This window comes from Apium graveolens, chromosome 6, assembly GCF_009905375.1.
Source record: "Apium graveolens cultivar Ventura chromosome 6, ASM990537v1, whole genome shotgun sequence".
In the NCBI taxonomy this organism is placed as follows: domain Eukaryota; kingdom Viridiplantae; phylum Streptophyta; class Magnoliopsida; order Apiales; family Apiaceae; genus Apium; species Apium graveolens.
The window spans coordinates 152,714,160-152,729,865 of NC_133652.1; the positions used below are offsets into that span (position 1 = coordinate 152,714,160).

The 15,706-nt window shown below is 32.7% G+C and overlaps 2 protein-coding genes across 2 annotated transcripts; one reads left to right on the forward strand and one right to left on the reverse strand.

Moving 5' to 3' along the window:
- The first annotated feature begins 1,141 nt into the window (after positions 1 to 1,141).
- Positions 1,142 to 6,646, forward strand: LOC141667089 (ATP-dependent DNA helicase Q-like 1). The gene is made up of 10 exons (XM_074473442.1): positions 1,142 to 1,329; positions 2,654 to 3,006; positions 3,320 to 3,577; positions 3,729 to 3,892; positions 4,061 to 4,157; positions 4,260 to 4,303; positions 4,596 to 4,710; positions 4,796 to 5,149; positions 5,745 to 5,969; positions 6,219 to 6,646. Exons 1-10 carry the CDS (start codon positions 1,230 to 1,232, stop codon positions 6,327 to 6,329), a joined length of 1,821 nt encoding a protein of 606 aa, XP_074329543.1. The 5' UTR covers positions 1,142 to 1,229; the 3' UTR covers positions 6,330 to 6,646.
- An 867-nt stretch (positions 6,647 to 7,513) lies between these two features.
- On the reverse strand, positions 7,514 to 13,042 carry LOC141666513 (putative protein disulfide-isomerase A6). The gene is made up of 11 exons (XM_074472566.1): positions 12,791 to 13,042; positions 11,980 to 12,064; positions 11,770 to 11,867; positions 11,614 to 11,669; positions 10,803 to 10,920; positions 10,587 to 10,614; positions 10,401 to 10,492; positions 10,073 to 10,229; positions 9,873 to 9,997; positions 9,633 to 9,732; positions 7,514 to 7,874 (listed from the first exon to the last, which is right to left on the reverse strand). The coding sequence occupies exons 1-11, from the start codon at positions 12,943 to 12,945 to the stop codon at positions 7,809 to 7,811; spliced, it is 1,080 nt and encodes a 359-aa protein (XP_074328667.1). The 5' UTR covers positions 12,946 to 13,042; the 3' UTR covers positions 7,514 to 7,808.
- Between the last annotated feature and the right edge of the window lie 2,664 nt (positions 13,043 to 15,706).

Sequence of the window (15,706 nt, forward strand, 5' to 3'; positions counted from 1 at the left end):
TTTATGGTATTTTGGAATAATTCTCATTACATCATCGTTCTATATTGGTATACCTTTAAATCCCTTAATGAAACCCTATTGCAGGTGATAAAATCTCTTTAATTGTCTAACAACATCCATATTGGCATAGTTACTAACCTCTTCTTCAACTCTTCTTCTTCATTATCTTCCTTCCTCCTCTTTGCTCTTGGAATCATTCTTCTCACTTGCATGTACAAATAACTTTTTAATTCTCGCTTGTCTATTGCAAAATGACATATTCCACTAGATAAGTTCTCGCAGGCTTGCAGTACCATCATGCTAATTCCACTAAATTTCTGAATTCTACTGGTGCCCTTACTTCCCCCAAATTTTTAATTGATTTGATTTCGAATATGAAAATCACATTAGAAATTGACTTAATTTAATTGGAATCGATTTCCATCTAACTGCCCATTAGTCGATAAAATCAATCAATTAACTCTTTTAATTGATCAATTAAACCAAGGGGGTAATTATCAACTAGGTCACTTACTCCGTCCAAATGTATCAAGTGAGTCACTCATTACAAAACGGACTCAAATGAGTCACTCATTTAAAATTTTGTATCAAAAAAATCACTCTATCGTTAATTGAAATTCTTAAAAGTATTATATATTGAGTTTCACACATTTTTTATAAATGATATTATATCTAAATGAAAGATTCCGAGTTCTAGTATTTTAAATAATATTTTTAGATTTTTAAAAAATTATCTACTATTTATTTTTATTTAAATCAAATAAAACAATAAAAAAATAAAAATAAATAGTTGATAAAATTTAAAAAATCTTAAAATATTATCTAAAATAGTAGAACTCGGACTCTTTCATTTGGATGTAATATCATTCATAAAAAAATGTGTGAAATTCAATATATAATATTTTTAAGAATTTCGACTAACGATAGAGTGATATTTTTTATACAAATTTTTAAATGAGTGACACATTTGAGTCCGTTTTATAATCAGTGACTCATTTTATATATTTGGACGCAATAAGTGACCTACTTGATAATTAAGGCTTAAACCGAAGTGATGTCCTTACTCTTTTAATGTTTGGTTCGTGTCGGGTCGGATTTGCAAACCCATCCGTTTAACTCATAAAATACATATATTTTCCCTCTCATTTCACCTTTCGCGCGTCTACTCTCTCTCTCTCTGACTCTCTCTCTCTCAGTAAGAAGCGCGGCGGGAACAAGAGAAAGGTAAGATGGAGATAGAGAAAGCTCGATTGATAAGTTTGGCACTTGATTTTGGATTCGATGAAGAAACTGCTATGAATGGTTTGGATCGTCTTGTTCATCTCTACGGTTCGTATCTTTCCCCCATTTGCTTTATATTGTTCATCTTTTTAGTGTTTCCCATTTGTTTCTTTTTACTATTTTCACCTAAAGTTTCAATCTTTTTCGTGTTCTTGATTTTCTTGTTTGGATTAGAAGGATTCCTTTTAGTGATTTTACTACTTCTGGATAGCTGCGCTTGAGTTTTTTTTAAATACATTGTTAATTATTGGCTTTATGTTAATATGATATCGTCAAGTTCATATCATTTTTAGTGGAATTTTCATCCTTTGGAAATTGTTGTACTTTCCAAAACCAAAAAAACGCAGAAAAATGTATTCAAGATTTTCTGACTTCTCTGCGTTTCTTTGATTTTTGGAAAATATCAGTATTTAGAAGCTAAACAAATGCTAGAAAATCGGGAAAATAAATTCCGTGAAACAATTGGAGCCTAAAAGAAATCTACGGTCTTTTGAGTTTTTTAAAGACGCGTGATTAATACTTGTGTTAATTGTGAAATAAAATGGCTTACTCTTGGACATGTCAAAATGGATAATGTCGCATGGATGGGAATGTGTTCTATGTTTTATGTTAAAATTTAAGTTACACTGTATGATTGATTATTATAATCACCCCCCCCCCCACCAAGGAAGAAATTAATGTGATTAAAAAAAAAGTAAAAATGACTGCAAATTGTCAATAACCCGTGGATTATAATCCTTGCAAACTAAAATATCCTTGGTTTTCTGTGTCTGTTTAGTAGTCTTGAAGATCTATTGCTCAGAAAGCCATTTAAGTTTTTTCAATTAGACAAGATGACTATGTGGCTTGATTAAACTTAACTTAATATCAAAGGTAAGTATATGTCGTCCACCAGAGATTCAAGTTTTCCTAACAAGTCTACCTGCTAACATTGTTAACTCTAAAAATCCGTAAGGACTATGACCAGAAATCCTAGTAAGTCTTGATGGATGGAACTTGTCAAGATTTATGATAGAACAGAATATAGAGAGATAAGGGAGAGAGGTGTTGAACACAAGAGGTGCAGTGAACTGTGTGTATGTCGTATACTACTACATCTGCTGCATTTTTATAATTTCGTTGTTATTACAAAAAGGAACGCTAAGCCTCTTTATATAGATAAATTTAGCTTCCTCCTAATGCTCGCTACAGTAGTTACTTGGTGGCTACACCTTTACTACAGTAGTTATCATGTCACTGCAGTGACATCATCTTCCTTATGTCATTAACTTCTTGATAAGGAACAGAACTTTTCTAGGTTTACTTTATAAAGTTTATACTAGCTGATTTACTTAGTTCTAACCATCATGACCCTTATCTTTACTTTTTGTAGGTGATGACGGTCAAGAATTTATCACCGTAGAGCACTGTGGAGATGATTTTCTTTTGACACTTGCTGAATCTATGAAAGGAAATGAAGATTGGGATGATTTACAAACCCTTGAATCACAGGCATGTGGAACTTTGGCTGACATGTTTGACAAAGATGTTCCCAGCAATCATACACCAGGTGCTGATGCAAATGCAAGAAAATATATCCATGTGATAGATGACTCGCCTGAACCTCAGAAACGACAAAACTTTATGCATTTGGATTCTTCAAGTGACGCTGAAGATGACGATTTTATGATTTTAGAGAAAAGTAGCATCAGATGTCCCCCATCTAGCAGCAAGAGGGTCGGCCAGGTGTTTCTTTTTACCCAATAGCCTTTCAAAATGAAAAAATTGAGTGCTTTTAGTAATTTTAGATTCGACTGTTATGATTCTAGCCTTAGTACCTGACAAAAAAAAATCTACCCTTGGTGAACTCTAACATGATCGAAATATTAAATTTTTATCGACATGAAACCGCCAAAAAGAAGACATATATACCATTTAATATATGAATGTGTCTGTCTGCGGTCGAGATACAAAGCAAATTAAATCGACTGATCTTCCCACCAAAAACGGTGCTTGTTTGTGCACAAATTTAAAACTTTAGAAGTTTGATTTTTTGTAGGATTACAAGAGAAACTCTACTAGAGGTACAGTTTCATCCAGTTCCAAAAAGAGCGCATCCTTCAGGACATCAAATACTGACGGAACTTTAAGTTATGAAGAGTTACAATCTTTAGATGACATTGAGTTGGCCAATGTTGTCATCTTTGGTAACAGGATCTTCCGTCCATTACAGCATCAAGCTTGTTCAGCATCTCTGGCAAACTGTGACTGCTTTGTTCTTATGCCCACTGGAGGCGGAAAAAGTCTTTGTTACCAGGTCAAATTCTCAGCTCTTTCTGCAGTTTCCTTTTTATGATTTTTTTAAAAAACAATAAACTTAATCCATCTTTTGTCACGTGATATGCTTTTTAATGTAACCTCCTCCGTGCATCTAAATGACTAAATCTATGTCATTGCATCTGATGCAGCTCCCAGCTACCATGCGACCAGGTGTAACCATTGTTATTTCTCCCTTACTTTCTCTTATCCAAGATCAGATAATTACACTGAACCTCAAGTTTGGTATCCCAGCAACTTTTTTGAATTCTCAACAATCTACCACCCAAGCAGCAGCCGTGCTCCAAGAGTTGAGGCAAGTGATTATATACCTTTCTTCTATTACATCTTTTGGAAACTTTTTTCTTGTCATTGGTTGAACTTCCTTTCAGTAAACAACAGACTGCCCAGAGATCTTTAACATATTTACAAAAATATAATGCAAAATAAAAGTTTCTAGTCAAAATTCATTCACTGTTTCTAGGAGTGACAAACCATCTTGCAAACTCTTGTATGTGACTCCTGAGAGGATTGCTGGGAACCTTTCATTTCATGAGGTCCTAAAACTTTTGCACCTGAAGGTAACACATTAGCTATATAGTGAAATATTGTGTCTTAGCTTTTTTGTAAATTTTGAACACAAGTCAAGAATACTGACACGTGTTGGTTACTTCACAAAATAGGGGCTTTTAGCTGGATTTGTTGTCGATGAAGCTCACTGTGTGAGGTATCCCTTTTATGCGGTGACGAGTTTTGCTTTAGTTTTTTAATGTTGTTGGGCTTGGATAATTGTACGTGTACTTAAGATGGCAATGAATATTATTCAGCGGCATTGTGAATCTTAGGCATGAGAATTAAGTTTTATTTTTAATCATATGAAGTGTTTGAATTTTTTTTTTACGTGTTAATAAGGCCTTGGAGCTGTTATAAACCCAAGAGAAATCTTGTTTAAACATTTTAATACAATTGCTTTAACAAGAGACATCCCAGTATATCAATTTGTTTTTTTATGCTGCCAGCCAATGGGGACATGATTTTCGCCCAGATTACCGGATTTTAGGATGTCTTAAGCAAAATTTCCAAAATGTTCCAGTTATGGCTTTGACTGCCACCGCAACACAGTCAGTTCGTGAGGTAAATATATTGGAATCATACTCTTTTCCTGTTGAATCTTGATTTCTTATATTGGGCTGATCATTACAAGTCATTACATCTGCAGGACATTTTAAAAGTTCTAAGGATCCCCCATGCTACTGTTCTAGAGGCAAGTTTTGACAGACCTAATTTGAAGTATGAAGTGACAGGAAAAACAAAAGAACCACTTAAGCAGCTAGGAGAACTATTATTAAGTCGGTTTAAGAATATGTGTGGAATAGTGTACTGCCTTTCAAAAAATGAATGTGTGGAGGTCTCTAAATATTTGAACGAGAAATGTAAAATTAAAACGGTGTATTACCATGCTGGGTTAGCAGCTCGCCAGAGGATGGCTGTTCAACAGGAATGGCACACTGGAGAAGTCCATGTTGTTTGTGCTACAATTGCTTTTGGGATGGGAATAGACAAGCCTGATGTTGTGAGTTCAACTAAACCTGAATATATTACCTCTTTCTGCTTCTTATTCTATTTTTAAGTTACTGCTGCAGAGAGACTGTTTAGCAGTAGTATTTATAGGGATCCTGTAAGTGTTAGACACTATAATTTGTTTGTTTATATTCTTTGTCTAACTTATTTCAATTTTCGAACTTGATTGGAATCTGGTATGATGTCATTTCCTATTTATCCTCAAAATGGTGAAATATTTGGTGTGTTTGGGTTACCATTTGTACTTATCCTTTCTCTTAAATGAGGTACAAAACGGTAATCCAAACAAGGGAATATTAGTATGTAGTCTGGACTATACCCACCAACTGTTTCTGAAGGATGGACGCTATATACCTAGAACCTACTATACCAAGCATTCTTTAAAAAATTCTGTTTGAAAGGAAATTGTTTGACAAGCAACAAGTAAATTCCTCGTTTTGATCAATATTCACTTATACCTACGGTTAAAATTTTAAATCTATCAATTTATCAATGTGCAGACATGTGTTCACTTATTTTGTTTGTGGTACCTGTCTACTCCACAATGAATTTCAAGTCTTATTATTGACATTCTGATTTACTTGCAGCGGTTTGTTGTTCATAATACAATATCAAAATCAATTGAAAGCTATTATCAAGAATCTGGAAGGGCTGGCAGAGATAATCTTCCATCAGTATGCACTGTTTTGTATCAGAAGAAAGATTTTGGTCGAGTAGTATGCATGTTACGTAGTGGACAGGGATACAAAAGCCAAACGTTTAAGTTGGCGATGGAGCAAGCTAAAAAGATGCAGCAGTATTGTGAGTTGAAGGTGAGTGAATTAGCAGCATCATATACTCTTATATCGAAAAGATTGAAAATGGAACTAGTCAGGTTGTGGTCATTTTTATGATGATAATATTTTTTTCTGCTAATTAATTACACTAGCACACACCAGACAAACTCACGACCTCCCGAAAGGGGGACACAAGAGCTCAATCATTGTACCAACCCTTTGTTGGCTATGACTTTCGAAGAGATAAAAGCTTGATTCACTTAATATCTTATATGATCATTACAGACTGAATGTCGCAGAAAAAGCCTACTCGAACATTTTGGAGAAGCCTTTGACAGAAATGCGTGCAAATCTGGATCCACTCCTTGTGATAATTGTCTTAAAGCTTCCTCATAAAGAAATATCTTACATCGATTCTGCAGTGATTTGGAGGTTGGGTATTGTAGCTGGAAATCAATATTTCAGAGACTTGGGGTAATTTTCTTGTCATGTGACCAGCTTACTGCGTGTGTATGTGAAGTACAAATAGCAAACATATTTGTATGCAACTTGGCGGAATGCCTTTTTTCCTTCTGAAAATACGTGTTTGTTATAGAAGCTCTTGACTAACCCATATGAAGCAGTAAATAGTGCATGTTAGCCATAATTTCTCTTTTAAATGGCCGAAACTGACTGTTCACATCAGTTATCCAGCAGTAAATATGTCTACCACATATATTTTGTTACCGTAAAGCCCTCTCTGTATGTTCCCTTGCAATCCTTACCAAGAAATCGACCACAGATATATTACAAAGCACAGGCAAATTTCTTTGCATGACAACTCTGAAATGTTAAACGAAGTCCATACCTTTGTTCATTTGTATTTTCGTAAATTTTCACTTAACAATCGTCGACTAAATTGCAACAATAACCATTCATAATGTGCTGTGATTGGTCTATTTTAGTTATACATGTAATTGACCAAGCTTGCTCTACAGGCACCTCTAGAGCAAATCAAATTAAATATAAAAGGGTAATGCAAATCAGAATTGAAATTATTATTAGACATATATGAACGTTTGTGTGAATCTTAGCTCCTGTGTTGAAGAAGCCACATGCCACAATAAATGGTAAATTGTTGATTCTAAATGGAATGAGTTACAGTTGAGCCAACACAACTTATTCGTCAAAGTATCTCTGATGGAATGAGTTACAGTTGGGCCAACATAACTTATTCGTCAAAGTATCTCCGAAGAAAAAGTTAATTTTCGGAAGGCTAAATAGTCTCCTGTCCATGTATGTTTCGAGAATGTTATATCTGATTCTTGCTGCAAAATGTAATCCAAGGCGGGAACTTCTATTTTCTGATCTGTAGTAGAGCGATTATGACAACTTTGTTCGATATGGCTATGGCAATTCAACATTCATGTATCGTGCATATACGTTTCCCATGGACATTTCTTCTTAGGTTTCCACTTCATATAGTGCAGAAAAAGGTCTGGTACAGAAAAAAAAAATTGACTTACAAATTTTTGTCATCATTTCTTCAATGAAGCTACTATAATTGACACAAATATTGATTCATGTGTGGTAGATTGCCATTTGAAACAGCGTAAAATGGAAAAAGATTGAATTATGGGTAAGGAGAGTAGCAGTGTAAAACTGATGCAACGAGTTTCTAGCCAAATTAAAACTTTGGTATTAGTTTATACAGCGCAACTTTGAAATATCTCCTATCCGGCTATCCCTCTTCTAAGATTATAATTCAGGTGCAGAAACTTGCAGCAGTGACTGTGTAACTGTAGATGTAATATATCCCCACACCCGGATGAAACTAGACGTGTCTTTTGCAATAACAATCATGCTGCTACACCAAAAACGTATTTTATTTGTCCATCAAGCAAAGGCAGACAGAATATTCTTCTTGAGGGTGAACTGATCAGCTTTCACGGCATTAATTGACTGCATATCAATACACAATGGTTATTATACCTCCAAATACACAAGTAAATTTATGGTATTAACTATTAACATATTACTAGGCTAAAAAAACAGATTAGAGCAGAAGTGAAACACTGTTGGAGTAATCATGAATGGAAATCGCAAATCGTAATCATACTTAGGCTTAGTTTGAACAACTTTTTCACTCATCCTAATTCCTAAGAGAGGTTACATGGAATTAGGCACCAGTATAACAAATAACACATGATAGACTAATTCTATTCTACCAATGACAAGTTATTAACTACTAGCTTAAAACCCGTGCATCGCATGGATTGCACAGATTTTTTTTAATATTACATAATTTTAAAAAAATACTTGAATTCAATTCTTAATTTTGTTCATTTAAAACTTTAAATGATATGATTTCATGATAATTATATAAGTAAACATCTCTGTTCATAACTTTTTAGAATATTTAAACTTATTTAAAGTGATAACATTGGTAAGGGGAGAAATATTATTATAATGAAATTATTATTTTATTGAGGGTAAAAATATAATGTCTCCATTATGTTGGTACCTTAAAAAACTATTATTACTTAATCGATTAACTATAATTCTATAAGAGATATTTGAAAAGGCAATATTAATAATTGAACGATATAGTTTTATTGATAATTCTAAGTGTATTTAAAAAAAAATATGTTTTAAATAAAATTTGATTTTTTATTCCACATGAATAGGATACAAAATATACTTAATATAATATTAATTTGATTTATCTCAGATCAGTGATTTACATTATTTTATTTTAATCGATGCCCAATACACCGACCAAATCAAACTAATTATTTTTAGTTTAATTATATTTTTTTTAAATTCCGGATCAATAAGATAATTTTGTTTTACACTAAATAATTAGTATATATGTTTTTTTTGTTTGTCGAATTGCATTTTCATTTTAGTTTTGTGTTAGTCTGAATCAATTGTATAATGTACTTTTTATCCTAGATAAATAAAATATATTATTTTGTTTATCCAAGTACATTGGTATAATTTTTTAGGAGGATTGATAGTATTATTACTTTATCTTAACCCGAGTCACACTATATATCAACCAAATCTTAAGAATTATATTTAGTTTGTTTAAATTTAATTTAACCCGAAGTAACAAATTAGAATGATATAGAACTTAATAGGAATTAAAATTTTAATTGGTAGAAGAAATTGAATTTAATATAAATTATAGTTATATAGAGTTCGATATAAAATAGAATTGAAATTGGTAAAGTAATAGAGGAAATTGACTTCAATATCAATTTGGATTAAAATTGATCGACTCAATAATTAGAATTAGAACAATTAAGTAAGGGTAATTAAGTAATTTCAGCAAGTACCGACCGACTACCAAACTTTTAATGTTTCGTCTATTATAATATAGTATAGAAGTACAGATATCTGGAAATGATACTCGTAGTGAATATTTTAAAAGATTACAGCAGTTTTTACAAGGAAACAACTGGCTGCACTCAATACTGCAACCATTCTGCCTCATGAAGTCATTAAAAAATCTCTTCAATTGACTTAAACTGTCACTGTTGTTTTTGTTACTTACTAATTTAGTTATGATACACACTAAATATAGATGATACCAGAAAAGATGTTAAAGAAATTTCTAAATTTATTGAACAAAAATATGGTTGTGGCAGAGCCTTTAAACATAAGAGAGTGTAACTAACTCATGGCAGATTACATGAGATGTACAAAGGGGGTTACCTTTGCAAGGATACGATCTAACCGCTGAATTTCATTCTTAGCATAATCAGCACCTTTATCCATGCAGCTCTTGGCAGATTTCAGATATATCTCTCCATATCTATAGTGACAAAGACAAAAATATATCAAAATGCACCTTCAAGTGAATATACTGATTGACCTTACAAGCATGAGTAACAAAAAATTTGAGTGGCACTGGCATAAAACAACTCTCTGACAGCCTAATGTAACATTGATTACCTTGAAGAGGGTCCTTCAAGCTTCTGAACTTCCTCCTGCAAACGGTCAAAAATAGCTTTCTTTTCAACATCTCCAGCACTCACAAACTCCTTCACCAAGTTTTCTAAAGCTGCAACTACACCAGCCTGCATTCAAGAAAAATAAAATGTCAATCACATAGAGGATCTACATGTGGCTAATAAGTGTAAGTATCCCACTACCTTTGAAGTAAGTTGTCCTTTCCCATCCCGACTAGTACCAGACTTCTCATTGATAAAATTTACAAAGTCGTCTAAATCTCTTCCACCCTCGTATTCTTCACCAGCCTTGTTTCCCTTGGGAAAGAACTTTAGAGTAGGAAAGCCACTCACACCATACCTACACAGAAAATATACACCAGATTTCGAATTTTAAAAAGGTGGATTTGTACTACGGGATGCATTTAATAAGATTCATTATTATTGCATTTTTTAAATTTGTAGATGATTGAGAAATTTATAATTAAAAAAAAAATAAAGCACTTCTTGCCCCAACTTTTGTGAGACTTACTTTTCTCCAATATCCTTGTGGATGTCAGCATCTATATTAGCAACAACTACATCTTTCTCCGACTTGAAGGCCGCTGCAACCTTTTCATAAATCTACAAGTTGAAAAGAATAGAAAGTCAAAATTTAATAAAATAATCAAAACTTAAATTATCTAGAAGTTTCATCAGGAGGGATGTTTTTACTTACAGGAGCAAGACTTTTACAATGGCCACACCTAGAATATGTACAGCCATGTTAGAAACATAGTGGATGATCAGATAAAAATATAATAGAAAAGTCTTCTACGAGGAGAGAACTAAATGCTATTTTTTTTTCAGATGATGCAATTAAACAATCTAAGCTACTAATATTTCAATTGATAATGTCCACAACAGGAAAACTAGAATGATTATGCATTGGTACCATGATGCATAGAATTCCACAAGGACATCCTTAGTTGTATCTTGCACAATCTCATCAAAGTTATCAGAATTAAGTACGACAACACTTGAGGGCACTGCAGCTATCTTGACATTAGTACCTGAACAAAACATGTTATGCAAGTCAGCATCATTGGAACAGTTATGGTTGGCCTAGTTACTACAGGCAAATAAGAATAGAAACCTTTAACTGAAAATTTAATCACTTGCAAAGCTTGCCATGCATGAAAAAAACTACAAGTCTACAAGTGAAGCAACACTAACTTCACAGGAATAGAGAATGCCAAAAATCCTAAACGCATGAAGAGTCAAAAGGTGAGAAGATGGGTACTAGAGACTGCATATTTAGAATTTATAAACCAGTCCTGGAAACCGACCTTCACGTTTTAATATATCTCATCTTATTTCTTAAATAATTACATCTAGTTGTTTAAATTTAATCAATATGACACTCTATCTATGCTTTTTCTTTATCATAAGGTAAGGGCTGCTTTGAAGCTCTAGAAACAAAAAGGCTACTTACTTTCACATGCAAGTATAATCCGGGTCAAAAAGATCATCACTTAGGTCTTCCTCAGCCTAATTAACCATCGGGTGAGGGGCACGAAAGAAATACCCGATGACCATGATACTCACTCTAACAATTACTCAGATTTGTAATATGCATTTTCATGCCATCACTTAATTGGGTTTGCCTCGAATGACTGCACACAGTCCACGTAATAGTAACACAACACAGTCATAGGGCTTATAAAAAACATAAAGACATCTACAAGATAAAACATAAGTATTACCTCCTTCACTATTCACAAATTCAACAAGGGCATCGGCAGTGCGTGCACCGTCATATCTATTTAAAGAAAAAAAACATTAATAGGATTGAATTGATTAAATGCACAATCATGCACAAGTAACAAATTTAGATAACAGATAATATGGCAAGAGCTTACGATTTGGGCTCCAAAGAGCCCTTAGGAAACCATTTAATGGTGGGGTACCCAGAAACTCCAAATTTATTGCAAGTCTCCTTGTGCTCATCACAATCTACCTGCTCAACAGTGATCCATTTATTTTGCAAGACAAATTAAGATCAGCATCATGATCAATACAGAGTTAACAAATTTATAAATTGGACCATTGTGAATAATACAAAAACAAACCTTTCCGATTAAAACAGATTTTGCTTTCTTGAAACTTGCACCAAGCTTCTCAAATTCAGGAGCAAGCTTTTTACAATGCCCACACCTGCAACAATACACAAATAAGATTTCCAATACAATACAATCAACTCAAAAGTATGTACAGTTGTACCAGATCTTGCCCTGTGAGTGGATTAACTAAGAGAGACTGAGAATATTTAACTGCTTAAAAGTATCTTACTAGATCACATCAGTATAACTCAAAAGAAAACACATAAATGCAAACAAGTAACAAACAAAAGCAAGTTAATGATATACATTAACTCATTGATAGAGAAAAAGACCAAAAGAAAAGCAATTATACAGAAAGAACACACAATATGGGTAGTCAGATATTTCTATTCCATTATCTGCATTATAATATTCCTATATATACGTAAATCGTTGAACAACAAACATCAAATTAATGTAGTATCAACAAATCTTATACTACAATATCAGGTGCAATGACACACTACATAAATCAATTATTTTTTTTTATCGAAACACAATAGTAACACAACCCATAACAAGAACTCAAAAACTCCACGAACCCAACAAAAACAACCCATAACACTAATAATTTCAAATCCAAAAAATAAATAAATAAAACCATGAATCACTCACAGATCCTGACTAGTCAAAGGCAACAATTGAATAGCTCAAGTCAACTAAAAAAAGAAACACCTAAAAATCAATAACTACAAGCTCATGAAACACAAATCAAAGACCAACAACAATACAAATAAATAAAAAAACAGAAAAAGAAAAGGGAAAAGAATAATAATAATACCAAGGAGCGTAGAACTCAACGAGAGCAGCACGATCTTGACCCACCTCCTTTTCAAAGTTCTGATCAGTTAATACAACTACTTCGTCTGCTAATGCGGAGCTTATTACAAACAAAGCTAAGGTTGCGAACCCTAAACAGATCCGTGATGCCTCCATTTTGTATTTGATTGTTTGTGTTTGTGTTTGTGTTTTTAAGATTTCTGAGGTTTTTGTTAGAAATGGATGTGTTGGTTTGGTTTTTTAACAGGGGCTGGTCAGCACATAAATAACAAAAAAGGTGTCGTTTTTCGTAATCTAGAAGCAAATTTATAAATAAAAAAGAAATTTGGGAATTATGACACCTTCCCACCAATCAGAACCTGTTATTTATGCGAGTAATTAACTTCAACCGAGTCCACAATTGAAATGCACCGTAAATCTCGATAAAATCTATACTATATTATAATAATCCGAATGTGGTATAATTTGTAATTTGATTAACCGCTCATTTTAATTATCCCTTTCCATCACGACTGTCATATCTTCTTCATCAAATAATAAGAGCCTTCATATTTAAATACTAAAAAATATACTTCACAAGTTTTCATGTTCGAATCCCGTCAACAACAAACAATTATATTATTATTATAAAGATATATATAAGTTCTCAGGTTCGAATCCCATTAACAACAAATATTTATATTATTATTTAATTATTTATAAAGATGTATATAAGTTTTGAGGTTCGAATCTCACCAACAACAAATATTTACATTATTATTTATGAATAAGATCTCATCAGTGATATACTATTTAAACTTAACTTAGAATTATACACAATAAAAGTATAATAATATAATCATTATTTAGTATTTATTTTTTATAGAATTTTAATACAATTATATAAATTAGAAATAAAAATATATAAATATTAATCAAGACCTGTGCATCGCACGAGTCTTAAGCTAGTATTATTAATTCATGTTTCAATATTAACTACCACACCGAAGAGCTACGAGTCATTTTTTAGCAAAATTTTAAGATGCAGTTTATATAATTTTTAAAATTTCAACTTGCGTGGGTTTCGTTAGAAAATAAAATATATATTTTAATTAAAATGTGCAAAAAATATCACATGAAACAATGTATATTCATTGATTGTTTAGACTATTAAATTATGGTATTCGTTCGATGTTTACAATTTTTTTCTGATATCGGTAATTCTTTTAATGAAAAATATTTTGTCTCTATGTGATTTTTGAGTTAAAGATATGTTAATGTTCATTGTAATTTGTGTAAGTCCGAAATCTATACTGCCCTCGTAACCGCATTGAATGATGCCCTCGTAACCGCATTGAATGATGCCACAATCAAGGTGTAAAGCCACTGAAACTTATTGTATACGGAATCGACAATGTCTTAGTACAATTTCGACGTTCTTGTGTAAAAAAAAATCAGTATAATGCTGTTAAATTCATTGTGACAGCATGTAGTTAGCAAATATATGTATGTCTTTTTTTGACCGAAATATAGGTATGTTTTGACATTAAGGTATATATAAAATATGTCATCGTGTATGGCCCTGTTAATATAGGTTATGCATGATTTTTTATAGTACAGAAATAATGTAACGTAGATCGCACGAGCATCCAGCTTAAACCCTACTTGTATTATATTATATATTTCGTTTAAAATTTTCAAATTTTGAATTCATATATTTTTTCAGTAATCAATCGATCTTGTAATGCTCCCAAATCTGGGGTCAGGAATCTAGGTCGTCACGCAATCCTTCAATCATGTGTAACCTGTATTAACTCAATAATCAAATAACTTTATATCACAGGCCCCCAATCTCACACATACGCACACATACACAAGTTATAGCCTTAGAAATGATGTACGCAATGTAATCTTCTTTTATTATAACTCAAATGTACTTTACAGGATTTTAAACAATTATTCATAACCTCTACATGAAGTTACAATAATTACTACTAACATCTTATACCTATCTGATTACTCTAGTCCACCTGAGACAAAGCTGTAAGGGGTTCTCCCCACGATTTCAAGTGACTAAGTCCCACACTGACATACTGGTAATCTGTTATGTTGTGATGTTTAAATAAAGTAAGAGTGGGCAATAATACTCAGCCTTAATAAACAACAATATAAAAAGACTATTAAAGAAATTATATTAATCCGTATAAGGATATGTATTTATTCAAAGTAGTTTTTCATGGTGATACACACCTCTTTTCAAAACAATTCTTTAATTGACTTATTAGTCTGCAAATACCTTAATGGTAAACTCAGCACCTAGACTTGGGTTACAGTATTGCATCTCAATTACAATTGGAAGAATATGACATTCACTGGAGCCCCCGAAATACGATGATCAGTCGCATAACGGTAAATATTTATTGTTCTCTACATGTAGAAGGGCGACTTCCTTACTCCTGGTTATCACCCTAGCCGCATACAGGCTATGTGTCCCATTCTGGGTATACACACACTTCGTAGGTCCTTGAGTACACATGGTACTGTCTCATACGGTACTAGTAGTCTTCTCAGTACACGAAGTACTGGATCTCTACCCCTCCTTTGTCATGGAAGAATCCTATCATATTTCTGGAACTCGAACTATATCGGAGTTCCCCAAGCGTTTTGCTTGTTGATAGGCACAACACATCTCATATATGTATATATGTACTTCCGAGAATTTTCGAAGGAAATACTAAGATAATGTGAGTTGACCGTTGTCAACAGATAAGTATTTAAGGGGGAGTTTCTTTTGATACTATAGTCAAAATATTTAAAATATGTCAGGATAATATCCTTCAACGATTCAAAAGTATTATTGTGATTTTCTGAAACTCAGAAAATATTTTAAAATAGGTTTTATGATTTTTAAATGATATTAAATCATTTAATAATTAAT